Source organism: Myotis brandtii, unplaced genomic scaffold (assembly GCF_000412655.1).
Source record: "Myotis brandtii unplaced genomic scaffold, ASM41265v1 scaffold48, whole genome shotgun sequence".
Classification (NCBI taxonomy): Eukaryota; Metazoa; Chordata; class Mammalia; order Chiroptera; family Vespertilionidae; genus Myotis; species Myotis brandtii.
Window position 1 is genome coordinate 4,156,982 of NW_005368341.1, and position 17,395 is coordinate 4,174,376.

The following is a 17,395-nucleotide window of genomic DNA, read 5'->3' on the forward strand; positions in this document are numbered from 1 at the left end:
ATTAGTCCGAGGCTTGAACCTGGCCAAAACACTGTAGCCGCGCCCCACAATTTAGTTTATGATTACTCTAATAAAGTGGCAGAAAACAATAACGTATATTTTAAAATGTATGTTTATATGTGTTTAATGACTTTTCTTCATTTTTTTCATCGGCTTCTATAAATATTTTTCTTCAAGGTGAATGATTTTGTGAGAGATAAATTCATGCACAAAGATGGTTCGGTCCCAATTGCAGCAGAAATTCTGGCCGGAGGCTGCGTAAGTACTTTTTTGCAGATCTCTGCATTGAAAAGATTTGTTTTGCACACCTATCACCACCATGGTAAACCAGTGTGGACTACGGCTTCTGTTCAACCACAGATCCTGTGCAAGGCAGAGTCTACTAGGGCCTCTCGGCTTTTCCTAGCAAGCCAACGTCCTGAGAAGGAAGGGTAAATGTTCCCGATCTTTTGCCTGTAAAGCCCTGCCTGTTAAATTTCTCACTGCTTGCGGGTGGTTCTGCAATAGAAGTCATTTGGGGCAGAAGTGTTTGGCCTTTGAAACATCTTTTTTGCTAACCGTTTTAGTACATTCTTTCCTCGTGGCCCTCTCTACTGGGTCAGGCATTAACATTTGTAGTTTGAAGTCAGCGGCCACAGCTCTCTGCTTTGCTTTAACGCCCACGTGCCGGCAGCTCTTCAGGCTTCCCAGTGCCTCCGGGAGGAGGGTCCTGGGAAATAACTGGCTGAGTGCGCACTGCATCGTCAAAAACGCTTGGAATGAGTTATTTCTTTATGTGGATGAACACCCTGCATCTTGTTCTTAAGCTCAGCAAAACATGTCTTGTTTTATCTCATGTACAGGTTTGTTCATGTGAATGTAAATACTTTGGGTAAATTAAACTCTTATACAAAGAATGGTGCTATTCCAAGATAAGGTTGGTTAAATAAATGGGCTTTGATCACCAGGGCAAGGCAATAGTGGTATATTTTTTCATTTAAACCTCTGTTTCTTATAAGAAAGGTGAGGTCACATTTATTTTTTTAATTAGCTCATTCTGTTCAGGCAACGGTATTCATAAAATAATCTTTTCTTGAAAATTGTTGAGTTTAGAAGCTGGGCAAATACCTGGGAATATTACACCTTTGTTTGGAAAGGGCCTATTGTCCTGTCTAACATTGAATGGGGCTTCCTTGAATGTAGCAGGAGCTAAGAAGTCCTGGCTCCTGGTAATTCTTAAGAGATGGACAGAATCGGGCTGCGGCTGCCTCTCTGTTTGATCACTGACCTGTTGTAGACGCCCAGGTAGGAGCTCCTAGTCCGGTAACTTTAGAGGAGCATTTAGAATGAAAAAGGGAGCCTTTAATGTCCTAAATAAAAATGGTGCACACATAATAATAAAAAAGAATAGCAGGAGTTGCAGAAACTGTACTTCATTTAACACAGTTTCCATTCGAGTAACTAGGTTTTCTCATTTGAAACAGGCATATCCCTAGGTTGTACCTAGCCTGTCCTGCAGGCTGTGCCAGGGGGCCCGGGTAGCAGGGCATTTCAGTAGGTCAGGTGGGTTTATTTTTTTTAAAGTCTGGTTTTAAACCTGCTGAAAAGACATGATTATATATCTCTGTAAGAATTTAAAATGTGAAATTAATTATGTGATACTGCTCAAGATTTTGGCAATAATCTAGAGGTTTATTTTCTTTTGAATGAAAGCATTTTGCCTGCACATGGGTCTGGGTGCCAAGGAGATTGGTTGTGGCACGTAGTGTCTCCCCTAGGTGGTCTTGTTTTCTCCTACGTGGTCGCCCATTTCAAGCACAAAGCCCAGGTTGGCATCTGAAGTGGTGCCTCGTCATTGTAAAGAGGTGCAGCCCTTCTTCAAGCCTGATCTAAACACAGGCTTAAAATTGGAGCCACTTGGGCTTTACAGCTACTTAAAATAGCTGTGAAATGAGGTTTGCCATCCTTCATCTCAAAGGCTGGTAGACAGTGGTCCTCAGTGTTTCAAGTCTCCTGTTTTGTCTCTCCCTCCACCCTCCCCCTCAACCCCCCAGGCATGGCTTTAAGAAGTAAGAGTTTATTTTGCAGGTAAGCAATCCTGTATGTAGCAAACAATCTAGGCCCTTTAGCTCTCTGAGGAGTGGGATGGATGAGTCCATTTTTATGGTGGATTTTTAATAGCAGGACATCTCTCTTTGCAGACTTGGCAATTTTCCTGATCATCCGGGCCAGCTACACACCTTAGAAAGTCCTTGTGAGCCCACAGCCTAGCCTGTCTGTCCAATTGGGAATACAAAGGGTTTTGAAAAGTTGTGTCACATGAGTGGTTCCCCTGCTTAGTTCACCCAAGCATTTCCAGGCGTTGACTTTTAAGCCCCTGGGCAGCTCACCTTGCTTCATTATTACCGAGAATTAGTACACATGGCTGACTTTTGCACGTGTAATCAAAGCCACTCATTTCTTTGAAGAAGGCCTTTTCTGTTTTATAATCTGTTTTCTGTAAAAACAGAAAATATGCAGGGAAGTCTTGGTCTCATAACCTTCACAGTGCTTAGCGAAAGTAAGAGTATACTATAAGGTTTGATTTTATATATTTTTTTAAAATAACAACAAAAATGTTAGTAAATTTGGAGGAAAGGGGGATTAAATTAATCCTATTCATTCATGTTTGATATAATAATATCCTTGACTGAAGTGATTAAAAAATACTCTTTTCCTTCATTGACACATATAAAAGGGTGAGTCTATTTTTAAACTCATTTTTTGAACACTTACAGTTCAGAACGCTGAAAAATTTGACTTCAGTTTTCCGAGCATGTGTATAGATTCACACTTACCAGTAGTGTTATATTCAACACAGTTCAAAATGAAGCTAAGATGCTGAGCCTGGGGTTTTCAGACTCTAAATCTGAAAAGTTCTTGTGATGTGTGTTTTTTCCCCATAGGTGGGTTTAGGCCAGAAGTTGTAGGAGTTTGGACAGAGACCTGGACCCTCAGGTGTCTCTGCATGAAATGTCCATACTTCTGTTCCTTTCTGTCCTCTCTTCTGGGGTCGGGAGCTCAGCCTGTAGGGTGACGTGCTTGGCCATCATGGTCAGTGACCACAAAGGTTCTCAGTAAATGGGGCAGAGGAGAGAGGCCTGTCACTACCACCCATTTCCCAGTTAGGTTCCCAGTGACTCTGAGAACTGACATAATTTCTGAGTATTGTTGTTATTGCTGTGTTGCTGTTACTTTAAGACCATATGTCATGCTATGTGGTCTGTAGGTTACAGTCCCTAATTCCACAAAATAAGTATGAATTGACAGTTTTCTATGCATCTAGTGGAATAGCCAGTTGAAATCCTGAGGTGACTGGAATTTTTAGCTTGTGGTCCTTTGATCTTAATGTCATCAGATAAAATGGGGCCATGACTGGTTTCAAGGGAGATGTAAATATGCTGATCAGCTTAGTAAATGAAAACAAATGGAATAATATTCACCAGAAAAAAATGTCAAAACGTATGAACCTCTGTCTTACAAAGCTCATATTATTAAAAATTATTCACATACCAATAAAAATAGTATTCTGTAATAATTTTTGGAAAGATAAGTGAGCATGATTTTTGAACAATAATCTATAATCTATAATGATAAAAGTGTCTCTCCCAGTCCCACCCCATCGGCCACCTTCTAATTAATTTCCTTTCAATGTGCATGAATCTGTGCACCGGGCCTCTAGTCCTTTGATAATAGGCCCACTGTATTTTGTCAATGAGATACTTGCACGTGTGTGTGTGTGTGTGTGTGTGTGTGTAAATATATCCAATGCTTACGGGAGTTTATAGCCATTTTAAGTGGAAAAAATAATTGATATGCTCATGTCATTGGTGAAATTTATTCTCTCATTAGAGATTTTTAAGCACAGAAGAGCCATAAGCCTGGCTTTGTGTTTTTAAATGATATCCTACTTTCTGCAAGGAAAATGGTTTGTAGAAGGGGCAAGAGTGGGAAGCAGGGAGGCAGGTCAGAAAGAACTTGTTGAAGTCCAGATAGGAGATGCATTTCCCTGATTAGTGATGTTGAACATCTTTTCATATACCTGTTGGCCATTTGAATGCCCTCTTTTAGGAAATGTCTATTCAAGTGCTTTGCCCATTTTTTTTTTGAAGTGGATTATTTTAAATCTTTGTCTTTTTTAAAATTCCAATTTGCATTCAATATTATTTTGTATCAGTTTTAGTGGACAGCATAATGGTTAAACAATCTTATGCTTTACAAAGTGTTCCCTCGATATTTCAAGTACCTGCCTGGCACCATGCATAGTTATTACAACATTATTGACTATATTCCCTATGCTGTACATTACATCCCCATGACTATTTTATAATTATCAATTTGTACCTCTTTTAAAAATATATTTTTATTAATTTCAGAGAGGAAGGGAGAAGAAGGGAGAGATAGAAACATCAGTGATGAGAGGAAATTGTTGATTGGCTGCCTCGTATATACCCCTACTGGGGATCCAGCCTGCAACCCAGGCATGTGCCCTGACCGGGAATTGAACCATGACCTTCTGGTTCATAGGTAGACGCTCAACCACTGAGCCATGCGAGCTGGGCTAATTCCTACTTTTGTGATCTTTCTCTTCCCAGGCTTTTCTGTGGACATGTGGCCTCACAGTGCAGTTTTCTTAAGGCAGAGTTTTTATTTCTCTGTGCAAATCTCTGTGCACATATCCTAGTTATAAATATTGAATGACATGAGGCTTACTCATTAAATTGAATTTCTACGGGGTTGCTCCTATGTAGCATGTCAAGTAGCCAAGATTTACTATGTATTATGTTGATGCTAGGAAAATAAGGTCATTTTTTAAATGCTCACATCTTTATAATTCATTTGTAGTTTAATGAAAATCTAATTGTTAGTTGTATCAAATTTTATTGTTGCTATTATTTGGAATAATCTCTGGGGTGTTTTTCCTGCCTACTCTGAAGAATATTAGACCATATTGTAAGGGTTTCTTTTTGTTTCTGGGTTTATTTTTTTGTTTTTGTTCATCAATAGTAATTTCTATTTTAGTAGATGACTTACAGCAAGATTAAGTGAATTAAATTAACCTTGCTTTCATAAGCTTTACATTATTTACAATGCTTTTCATTCATTTTCATGTTTTTATAAACTTAAAACATACATATTTTAGTTGAGATCATATCACAGACATTTTCTATATTTCAATATGTTATAATTATGATTTTTAATTATGAAAAGAATAATCATATTAAAGCTGTGATAGAAAACAAACCAAAATAAACTGCCCATATTTCCTCAATTCTAATAGTATAAATTTTCTTAATTTGTACTTAAGGTTTATTTCTGTTTTCCAACTCTATTGACTCTAAGGCTTAGAGTCTATTTCAGGTATTATATATGACCTGTTGTCTTGTTAGTTAGGGTCCAGCTGCCCTGGCTGGGTGACTCAGTTGGTTGATTCCCAATCAGGTTGTTTCACAAGAAAGGGTTTCCATGCTCACTCAATGAAGGAACCAACCTAAATATTTCCTATTTATTTTATTTGTTTCTCAGAATGGCAGATAAATGAACCACCAGATATATATAGAATCTTAAGACTAGGATGAGGGTAAACAACATGGGGTATTTGCTATAGCTTATTCATTATTACTTATGTCTTTAGTAGAAAATATTTTATTGAGTGGGTAACGGGAAATTATGATGTCAGAGTCATGAAGGAATCATAGAAAAGAGTTGCTTTAAAGCAAAAAGAGACTAACAATAATGACATACTACTGCACACCTGTTAGAATGGCTAAGTTCTGAAACACTGACAATAGAAGGCAAAGTATGAATGGGTGATTGTGATTTGTCAATCACTTGTAATACATGTACCACTCTGGTGGGGGATGTTGATAATGGGGAAGCTATGCATGTGTGGGGCAGGGGGCATATGGAAAACCTCTATACCTGAAACTGCTCTAAAAAACAAAGTCTTTAAAAAACAGAGAAAGAGAGAGCCAATAACTAGCAAAAAAAAAAAAAATTAACCATGGCAATATCTAAACTTGGAGGTTTTTGAGAAGCCAATGAAGCATCTCCATCACATTTTGCCCAAAAAGTCTTCTGGGACAGGAGTGGGACTAAGGCACTGGGCTGGAATAAGAATTATGTGGCCTGCCTGCTTCTATGGAACGTTCTTTCTCTAGACTTCTACTTGGACTCTGGGCAAAAATAAAGAGATAGCTGATGACACTGAGGGTTCATAGGGGTGACCTACCTGCCCAAGGGCTGCTTTGGGTGGTTCAGAAATGTCATCTTACCAGAGGAAAGTTCGTGATGGAGGTGAACTGAGCCAGTGAGGTGTCTCCTTTCTGTTTCCCTCCCTTCCCCTCTTTGGAGAATGTCTTAGAGTTGTTTAATTTAACACAGTTCCAATGTCAGGCCATCCTGGTTTTCTAATAAATGGGGGAGGGGCTTGGTGTGATGAAAATATGAAGACAGATTGGGTCACAGCTCTCATACAGTTAAGGTACTGTAGACACTGAAGGTCTGTAAATCATTAAACGATTCTGGTCATAGTAGTCAAAATAGACATGTCTGCCAGGCAGAGCCCACATGTGAACATATTTGACAAGTCTGTAACTTAATGGCTTTTTAGTGTCAGTCAAACAGATTCTACTTTGGTTTCTTGGCCTGGTTTCTATGGTCCTATAAAAACCCTATGATAGCGATTTTCAACTGGTGTGCCGCAAGAATTTTTAAAACATGCAATACCTGATGATGTAGTCAGGGCCATTGCCTCATTTCCCTTAGATCGTCAAATGAAAAAATGGCAAAAGCCAACACAATAATAACTGTCCGGTGTGAATGATTCAAAATGATACTTTTTTTTTTTCAGATCAGCAAAATGTATATTTTTTTGGTGTGCCACAGAATTTTGGTAATTAGGTTGTGTGCACCATGATGAAAAAGGTTGAAAATCGCTGCCCTATGAAGTTGAAAATGTGAAATTTAATATTTATAAAAGGTGTAAACAGTATAGCCTTTTTCTTCCTTACCATGCAGTTAAGAAATTAAGAACAGGACATTTCAATTTGGTGCCTGTCTCAAAAACAATCAAGTGGTGAGAATCTATTCTCTTTTCAAAGTTCTTAAAAATGTAATGACAGATTTTTATTTTTTTTTTTTTACATCAGAGCTTAATTTACACACCAAATCAAGGGAGAAAGTTCTGTATTGCTTTATCAGAGATGTACAATTATTTACAGCCTAACTAGGTATATGCTAGTTTGCTAGGGCTGCCATAACAAAGGACCACAGGCTACGTGGTGACTTAAATAACAGAAATTTGCTTTCTTACACTTATGGGAGCTAGTAGTCCAAGATCAAGGTGTCTGCGGATTCGATTTCTTCCGAAGCTCCTTTGCTTTGCTTGCAGATGGCCATGTTCTCACTATGTCCTCACATGGTTTCCCCCGACCCCCTTCTGACTGTGTATTGTCTGTATCATAATCTCCTCCTCTTATAAGGACTCCAGTCTGATATGACCGGAGTCCTTATGACCCATACGACTTCATTTTACCCTAAATTACCTCGTTAAAGGTCCAACCTCCATATAGTCTCATTCTGTGAAGCCAGGTTAGGATTTCAACACATAAAATTTGGAGGGACACAATTCAGCCCATAACACTAGGGGTCAAAATAAAGTTTTTTTTCTCAGCTGTCAGGGTGGACTCCTTCCTAATTACAGAAGCGGATGAAGCTCTAGCGAGGGTACCAGGTCTGACATTTCCATGCAGAGCTGGATGGAGCCAGTGGCCTCTGGGCCGAATCCTCCTTCAAGTTTGCTGGCTTCTCTGTGGGTTGGTCAGTGCTTGTTTTTAGTGCTTCTGAACATCAGTTGACTGCTTTCGGGTATTGCATTTTAATTTTATTTACTTACTTAAAATATATTTTTATTGATTTCAGAGAGGAAGGGAGAGGGAGATAGAAACATCAATGATGGGAATCATTGATTGGCTGCCTGTTGCATGCCCCCTACTGGGGATCGAGCCCACAACCCGGGCGCCTTGACCGGGAATTGAACCGTGACCTCCTGGTTCATAGGTCGCATTTAACCACTGAGCCACACCAGGTGGGCAAGCACTGCATTTTATTTAATTTATCCACCGCTCTCTGCCGACTATCTGTTTTCTACCTGCAGTCTTTATATATGATGATAATACCGGTACTACATACAAATTATTTTCAAGTCTCCATTTAACACTGAGTTACTAAGAAGGTAAATGGAAAATATGTCAAAGCTTAGATTTCTTAAGAAATCTTTATTTTTCAATATATTAAAAAATCAAATAGCGTCATCACATGAATATTCATTTTATATGTAATGAAAATCATTAGATATTTACTAGTGTAGGCCTTTTTTGTAGTAACAAATTTATTTGTATCTAAATAATCAAAATAATGGACTTGGGTTTTAGTTTTTAAAAAATTCATATTTCATAACTTCATGTTAAACTATTTTTGACACATGTAAGCACACATTTTAGAATGTCAGTGTGCAATTATATATTCTTAGCACATGTCATTTGTGAAAAGCACTTTAAATCTAAGTACATTCAATTGAGCATAATTAAAATATCAAGATACATATTCTTCATATACATTTTGCCACTTAATTTTTAAGTAGCTATAAGTATCTACCATGTGAATTCAAATTAAAGAGAGGTGATTAAATTACAGTTATCGTTAATGCTTTTTAAAATATAGCAGGAATTACACTATGTTAAAAAATACACTGCTGTTTTCTGTGGACAGCAGACTAATGACGAAATTGATTTTTTAAAAATACAGGACTGTTAATATTCTCTGCATATTCTCAAGATTTGCCTCTAATGGTTGTGTATATGTGGGGGAGGGATCATAAGAAAGCATGCTTTTCATCATGTGGGATTTATTTGACTCAGCTTCCTAGGTCATGAGAAAGAATGTTCAGGGATACTATCTTGATTAGTAAAGCATTGGAGAAAGGCTTGTTTAGTTCCTAACAGGTAAAAGAAAATGGTTTATGGGGAAGTATGAACTGATCCATTTGGTAATATATTTAGATATTTTATGCCATTTCCTGTAGTTATAATAATGAGCAGTCAGCCTTGGCAAGTCATTTTTAAGGCACGTACAGCCTTAAAACATACTTGTGCCCTTGCTGGTGTGGCTCAGTTGGTTGGGTATCATACTGTATACGGAGGGGTTGCTGGTCTGATTCCTGGTGGGGGGTGTGCAGGAGGTGGCCCATCGATGTTCTGCTCTCACATCTATGTTTCTCTCTCTCCCTCTCCCTTTCTTTCTAAAAATCAATTTTAAAAATCTTTTAAAAATCAATAAAAAAACAAAGCATACTTTTTCACAATTATTAGACCTAAAGTATGTTAAGGTCATTTTTATGAAGGTCACTATTCTTAGAGTGGAAAAATTGGGCAGTACATTAGGATTGTGTTGCCTTTCTAAATATGTTATTTCTTGAAATTCTTGTTTTTTAAAAAAGAAATAGATACATCATTTCCTACAGTAAAATTATCTATGCATAATCAGGAGTGTTAACAATGAAGTAAATCATTATAGAGCTTGGCAAGAGGAGTTAGGATGGCAAAATTGTGAAAAAGAAACAGAGAAATAAAGCTTACCAAGCATCTGCGATAGAAGCCACACTTCAGGTTATGTGCAGACCGTCTGTCTAGCTCATTTCAGAGAGGAGGTATTGGAAGAAAAAATTTATATTTTACTCCTAGCCATGAGGACTGTGTCATGAAAAGATTATAGACCCCTCTTCATTTGAGAGGCCTGGTGCTAGGGGTTCCTGCTGACAAAGTTGTAGCGTCCACAGTCCCGTTTCCTTTCTGGTTGCTCTCGTGGACTTAGGCAGGAATCACAACAGCTAAATCCGTCATATGGAAATGGGAACTCTCGTTTGCATTGGTAGCGGGATGAGGCATCCAGCATCCACTTGGGATAGCTTTAAAAGCTCCCCAAATGAGAACTTGATCTTGACCATTAAAGGTCATTGTGTTGCCTTCACTTCCAGCAGTCGTGTTACCTGGTCAGAAGGATGCACACTGCGTCGTTTCAGCACTGGGGGGCCTTTTGTGCTACACACAGTTTAGTCTCCCTTTCAGTCCCTTTGTGACAGTGGTTCACGTTTTCAAGGTGATTTGCCAGTGTTGAGGGCAGCCCACACCTCAATGGAGCTGCAGACACCAGACCCACAAACATAGTGTGGTGGAATATGCTAGTTACCCAATCAGGTTACAATCTGGCCATTGACATTTTTGCAGCTCCTCCAGTGGGGTATGGCTAACCATTTCTCAGTAACAAAAGTATTTCAGAAGTAAAAATGCCCACAATTTATTGAATGTCAGCTTAAATTTAATTATGTTGAGCTTTACTACATCACCCATCACTCACTAAAGGTGTGTTCTTCTCCTTCTCCCCTTCTTTTTTTTTTTACCTGATATAGCTACTGCCTATTAATCCTCAGAATAACTGTGCTTTGCTCAGAAAGAAAGTTTAACTTACAGGTTTCCAGGGAAAGGAACATTTGAGAATGCATTCGTACTGATATTAAAGGAGTTTGGTAAGTTAGGTTCACCTACATAGAGTTCTATCCTATATTAATTCATAGTAATCAATACCATTGATTGAGCACTACAGAAGGCTAGGGACTGGGATAACTTCTTCAGGTGTGTGTTCATTTAATCCACACATACTCCTGTAAATAACAGCTAAGATACGTGCTTCATGAGGGTAGGATCTTTGTCGGTCTTGTTCACACCTACTATCAAGTGGACACAGAGTATTTATTGAAAGCATGAAGAGCAGTAATGTTAATGTGCCCATTTTACAGATGGCATCAGTTTGGAGTGGGTAGGTTCAGACGTTTGCCAAAGCTTAGGCTGTCAGCCATGGTGCCATATGACTCCCAGCAGTGCCTCATTTCTTGACCCATTGCTCTGTGTCAGTCACCGTGCTAGAGAGTTAGTACTTGCTGCCTTAGGAAGGCCTCAGAGTGAGTCTGAATTGGTGTCAGTCTGTGGTCCAAATGAGAGATCTAAGTTAGCAAGGAACTGCCGGAGGTCACAGACAAGGAAGTGATAAAGCCCAATTAAAATCCAGGTTCCTGTGACTCCATTGCTATTATCCTGAGCCCCTGTGCTATATTTAGGTAAAACTCACACCAGTATAATTATTTTGTAAGCCCTTCTGAGTGAAATTAAAAATATGTACTAGTTTTACATGCCTGAGTTTGAACTATTCCTCAAGGATTCAGACTTGGCATGATTTAGGGATTTTACTGCCTAAGGGCCTGGGGCTTCCTTATGATTTATTGCCAAATCTACAAAGAAAAGTTTGATGCATCTGATGAAAGTCTACCATATTGTACCTGGGGAGAAAAACCTCTCTTCCATATTTCTTGATGTACTTTAGTATCTCTGAGTCATTTATCTCTTCCAGACAGAGTCCCTTCAAGTCACAGGAATTCAAGTGTAAGTGATCAGGTTAACCCAAGATTCAGGCAGATACTCTGTTTAAACAAGAAAGAAGGAAGGAAAAAGCAACTGAAAACAAATCATTTTCAAGCACAGACTTTTTGACACTCAGAAAATCAATATTATGGTTCTGAGCTTGAGTTAGGATTCAGGCCAGCCTTGGGTTCAAATTCCGTCTCTTCTTTGGACAGAGTTCTATGCTTTTGTGTTATCTCCAGAGTGGCAGATGGGATGGGACACTGGAGTCCTGTACTGGGCTGTCTTTCCCTCTGCTGGGAGAGACCTCATAGGTCAGGACCCATGGTTTGAAGAATATAGGCACTGCAAAAAAATCCTTACAAAATCCTTACAAAACTGGTCAGTGAGAATTCCCTTACCAGTCTTTGAATTTTATGCAACAAAATCTTGGCCTCTCATTTACCTTCAGACTTTTACATTCTTGTGGGACCTCTTGGTTAACAACCTGTTCTGTAACTAAAGAGTAAAAAGAACAGCTCCTGAAGCAAGAGGTGATACAGGCTAGAGACTCTCGCAGAACAATGGATTAACTGTATTCTGCTTCGAACTCTATGGGACTGATGCAGGAATGGATCAAAACCAGTCCCCTAGTGAAGATTAGGAAACCACAGTGACTCGGGATGCTCCCAGATACATGAGTGGGGCAGAAAGGGACTCCTGGCTACATATAGAAGGAGGTCTGCTCTGCCATGGACTGTGCCACTGAACAGCACTTAAATACCTTTTCAAGGAATTTAAGGCCCGACATATCTCGATTTCTTTAATTTATTTAGTCTTGGACTACATTTTAAAAAATCGCTGACTCTGTAAATGTATACTGATGCAAGGTTCTCCATATGACATTTTGTTCAGAATATGCCTGTCTTTAAACATCTTTAATCGCTGACTCTGTAAATGTGTGTTAACGTATACTGATGCAAGGTTCTCCATATGGCATTTTGTTCAGAATATGCCTGTCTTTAAACATCTTTAAGAAAACTTGTTGAGATTTAGGAAGATTGCTTTGAATTTTAAATGAATTTATGGAAAAAATTAACACCTTTTCAACATTTGACTATTATATTCATTTATAGGAGGATTGACATTTTTTACATTTGCATTTTAAATTAATATACTGGAAAATTGACAACAACATTGAATCTTCTGGTCTAAGTATAATACTTGTTTCTCTAGTATTCAAATACTTATGTCCCTTTTTAAAAAAAATCTATATTTTTCTTCATTTTACTTGTAGACATTTCATGTTAGACTATTACTAATTAATGGTACTTACAAAACAATGTTAATGTGAAAGATATTTTGGTATAGTGGTTCCATATTTTTCCTCTAAAGATATAATTAATGTGTGATTTTGTTTTTTATTCTCACCTGAGGATATGTTTCTATTAATTTTAGAGAGAGAGGAAGGGGAAGAGGGGAGAAGAGAGAGAGAGAAAGAAACATCTATGTGAGAGAGAAACATTGATCCATTGCGTCCCATAAGCACCTTGACTGGGGATCGAACCCACAACCTAGGTATATGTCCTGACCAGAAATCAAACTTGCAGCCTTTTGGTGTATAGGATGATGCTCCAACTGACCAACTTGGTGAGGGTGATATATAATGTCTTTGACTATCAGGTTCCTTTAAAAAAAAAATTATATATATATATATATATATCTCCAGACTGATGCTAATATTCAAGACTAATAGAGTAAGTAATAAAATGTCCTTGTTCAGAACCTGGTAGTAGCCTGGGTACAAACCCATCTAGCACTGTTATTCCTCACATGGTTTTTTCTCTGTACACATAAGTGTCTGTATCTCTTGTTATAAACACTTTAATCACATTGGATTAGGATCCACCCATATGACCTCGTTTTCACTTTAATTACCTCGTTGAAGGCCTTGTCTCCAAATATAATCACATTCTGACTCCCTGAGAGGTAGTATTTCACTGTTTAAATTTTGGTGGAACACAATTCAACCCAGAACAGTTGCCTTAATCTTTCTATGCCTCCATTTCCTCTTAAGTAAAATCTGGAAAAAATACCACTGCTTGAGTGGACTGAAGATTTACATATAAATACTTGCAAAGCAATATGCTGATAGTCCATAATGGATGCTTAATGAATATTTATTACTTTACTCCTATTTCAAGCTCCTTGAGAACAGAAACGCTTTCTCACTCATCTTGTGTCCTCACAGTTCCTAGGACAAACTTTGAACACGATTGCTTATAAATATTTGTTGGGCAAACATATAAATGAATGATTAGATCGCAGAAACAAGTCTGCAGTAGTGTATGCATTTCTCTTTAGATGGGCCCAGATGCTGGGCAGTAACTAAAATTTCAGTAACAAAGAATGTTCCAGGAAACCTGTGGAGAAGTCAGTGTCCCCACTGTAAATATAATATTGCCCCACAGAGCCAGTTCCAGTATGGAAAATCTTCCCCTGTCCCCCGTGCCTCAGACTCCAGAAAGTCACAGGGAAATGATTTGTGACAAAATTGCACACACACAAAAAGAACAGCATCTTCACACAGCCAGAGCTCTCGAGTGATGAGGGACACAAAGACATGGCGCACAATAGGTGTTCCTGTCCTCGGATTCGGCTGCCTTTGATCTCTGCAAAGGAGGGACCCAGGCAAGGTACTGTGAATGGATAATAGACCAGGAGCCAGCAGAGCAGCAGGCAGTGTGCTCAGTGATCAAGTCGTGGTGATGCCCAGACACCGTGCATCTGATGATAAGCATCTTCTCTTGGTGCCTTGGCGTCTCATTTCCTTCCAGCTTGACTCCAAAGGACCCATTCATCCTGGCACCTCGACAATGTGCCACGCGGAGTCTGTAGGTTCTTTCTTTCTGAGCCCACCAGAGGTAACGAGGACATCATTATTTTTTCCCTGGTATCACTACACTCTTTCTTCCCACTGCTTCTGTTCCCTGCAGCTCTCTGGGGTGGATTTGACTTCTGTATCATCCTTAAAGATTAGAATTCCCTTTGTTGTGCTGAAAGAACTGGTATCTATGGTTTGGCTTGGGGTTTGGGGAGTTGAGTCTACATTCTTATTTTAGTGTATATAATGTTAACATTTATAGGTATTAGTAAAGATACAAGAAAATGAAAAAGGTATCAATTCTATACCTAAGAATTATACCCTTTAATAATGGCACCACTTGGATATGGATGAAAAGTTTGTTATGAGATCAGATGTAAAACATCTAAAAGTCGCACAGAAGGCTAGAATTTGAAATCACAACTTGAAATAGGCCCTATAAAGCAATCTCGGGATCGAAAGGGATCCTAGAGGTGATGCGGTGAACTGAAATGATTCTCAGCTCCCTTGTACATCCAATCACGTAGGACCATTTTCAAAGGGCAGATGCAGAAATTCTCAATTAATTTGTCTGGAATTGGGTCTAGAAATTTTTTTAAATTTATTGACAGTATTTTACAGATGCCTGCCCCTTTCCACCCTCCCTTTACCCTCCTCTACCAGGCTCCTGCCCTACCCTGCCTTCCCCACACTGTTGTCTGTGTCCACGGGCCATGCATATATAAGTTCTTTAGTTAATCTCTTCCCGCCCCCTCTCCCTTCCCCCCTCTGAGATCTGTCGGTCTGTTACATGCTTCCATGTCTCTGGATCTGTTTAGCTTGTCAGTTTATTTTGTTCATTAGATTCCACATATGAGTGAGATCCTGCAAAACTTGTCTTTCTCTGACTGACTTATTTTGCTTAGCATAATGTTCTTCAGGTCCCTTCATGCTGTCTTAAACGGTTAGAGGGTCTTCATTTTTACAGCTGCATAGTATTCCATGCTGTAAATGTAGCACATTTTTATCCACTCATCTGCTGATGGGCACTTGGGCTGTTTCTAAATCTTAGCTATTGTAAATAAAGCTTCTATGAACACAGGGGTGCACATATTCTTTCTGATTGGTGTTTCAGGATTCTTAGGATATATTCCTAGAAGTGGGATTGCTGAGTCAAACAGCAGTTTCAATTTTAATTTTTTGAGGAAACTCCATACTGTGTTTGATAATGGCTGTACCAGTCTGCATTCCCACCAGCAGTGCACGAGGGTTCTAGAAGTCATTATATTTTAAAGCTCTGAGAGCGATTGTAACATGCAGCCAGGAAGGAGAACCGTTAATTTAGGAGCTGGAGGAAACGACCAACGTGTTTGAAGTCACTGCTGTGTCTTGAGCACTGTGCTGGCTGCAACACCACCACCATCTCTTTGATCCTCATAAGAAGTGAGATCCTTTGACAAATAGGGAAATGGGGGCAGAGGCTCGGTGCTCATCAGGGACACTCAGCTCCCTCCTTCCCTGCTGTTGGCAATACTTGTAAGTATGCACTGAGTTCCTGCTTTGTTCTTCAAGATCAGTGTGCACTGACCACTTTCCATTCTACCCTTGGTAGGCATGGTCTTACCCACTTTTGAGCTTTCAGAGATCAGCCTCAGGCTAATTCGAGCCCAGCAAATCTTTCTGAGCAATCCTGCCCCCAGAAAATGATTTTTTAATTTTTACTTATTTTCACAACTTGAGAGCCCAGGTCAGAAGCACAGACATAATCTTTACTGTGCGCTCAGCACTGTTACTAGGTCAGGTCCATTTCATCTCTTCATCCTGCCACACTGAATTCCCCTCATGTCATGTGGAGAGGGGCACCCACAAAATACTCAACGGCTGTAGCAGGCGGGGCTTGGTCTTCTGCCTGCCTGCTTGGAGCACAGCCTGGCTGCTCTGGGCCCTGGAGGAGTGGGAGCAGAATGCCTTTGTGGGGACCAGAGCACACCAGCTCCTGGATGTGCTCACCTCCTTTCCACTTTAGACGGGCCTTTTTTGGGCCCGTCTCTTGATGAATCCAACCCAGGTTTCTTCTACCAAGATTACTTGGTCCAGCTCCTTAGAGTCACCTAGGAGAGATGAAGGTGATGGGCAAAGCACAGCAGAAGCGCGTACGGCAGTGTGGCAGTCTAGACTCAGGAGCCCTCCGCTGCCTTCTGTCTAAAGTGTTGTAGTGTTTAATGGAGAAAATGGAAACTCTCAGGTCTGTTTTCAAGAACACGTGTGTCTTGATTAAGGTACGAAGTTGGTAAAAATGGAAAAACAATTTGATTTAGGAGTTAATGAATGAACATTTTGGAGTAGGGGGAGGTTGCCGTGTATATTAAGTAAATTAGGCAGAAGTATTTATGTTTCCTTATAGAAGTAACACATGATCTGTGTAGAAGAAATAAAACAAATACAGCAGAAAAGAAAATAAGCCGTTTGTAATCTGCCACCTCAGAAGCACTGCTCTGGTGTGTCTCTCCCACATGATGTTTAGGCAGAGCTGGGGCAGGTGTCCATGCATTGACACACGGGAGAGTTTTCACTTCACCGAATATAGTGAGCAGTCGCCATAATTTTTTATGGGCAGGATAGCCTCTCGTTGCACAAGCATACATACGTTCATTTAATCCTCACCTTACCGCTGGATGTTTATGTTCCTAATTTTTATTCCTAGGTGTTATAAACAATACTTCCGAGACCATTGTCGTAGCTGGTTTTGATTAGTACAGGCCATTTTGTCCGGGTGTGTGCATTGGTTAATAGGATCAAAGGCTCTAGCAAGAAGTAGTTGGAGATGATATTGACCCAAATTGTGCCCGTTGCCATGGCGGCATCTCTAAGCTGCATTGCTGTGTCTGTGGTCTAGTTTGGTGCATTCGCTACCTAATAAAAACTCTGAACTATAACTGTGTGTCAACCTTAGCTCGAATGGTATAAAAATGTAATATATTTGTGACAAGGAATAACAAGTTGAAGTACAGTAAGAAGGAATGTAATTGCTTATGATAAATACAGGCTTAGCTTCAAAATA

The 17,395-nt window shown here is 39.5% G+C and overlaps 1 protein-coding gene across 1 annotated transcript in view; it reads left to right on the top strand.

The window, feature by feature from the left end:
• Positions 1 to 17,395, top strand: part of SLC25A13 (solute carrier family 25 (aspartate/glutamate carrier), member 13) — a 136,438-nt gene that overhangs the window by 92,758 nt on the left and 26,285 nt on the right. Inside the window, exon 14 of the mRNA XM_014547556.1 lies at positions 178 to 258. Coding sequence (XP_014403042.1) covers positions 178 to 258 — 81 coding nt within the window. The remainder of the gene's footprint in view (positions 1 to 177; positions 259 to 17,395) is intronic.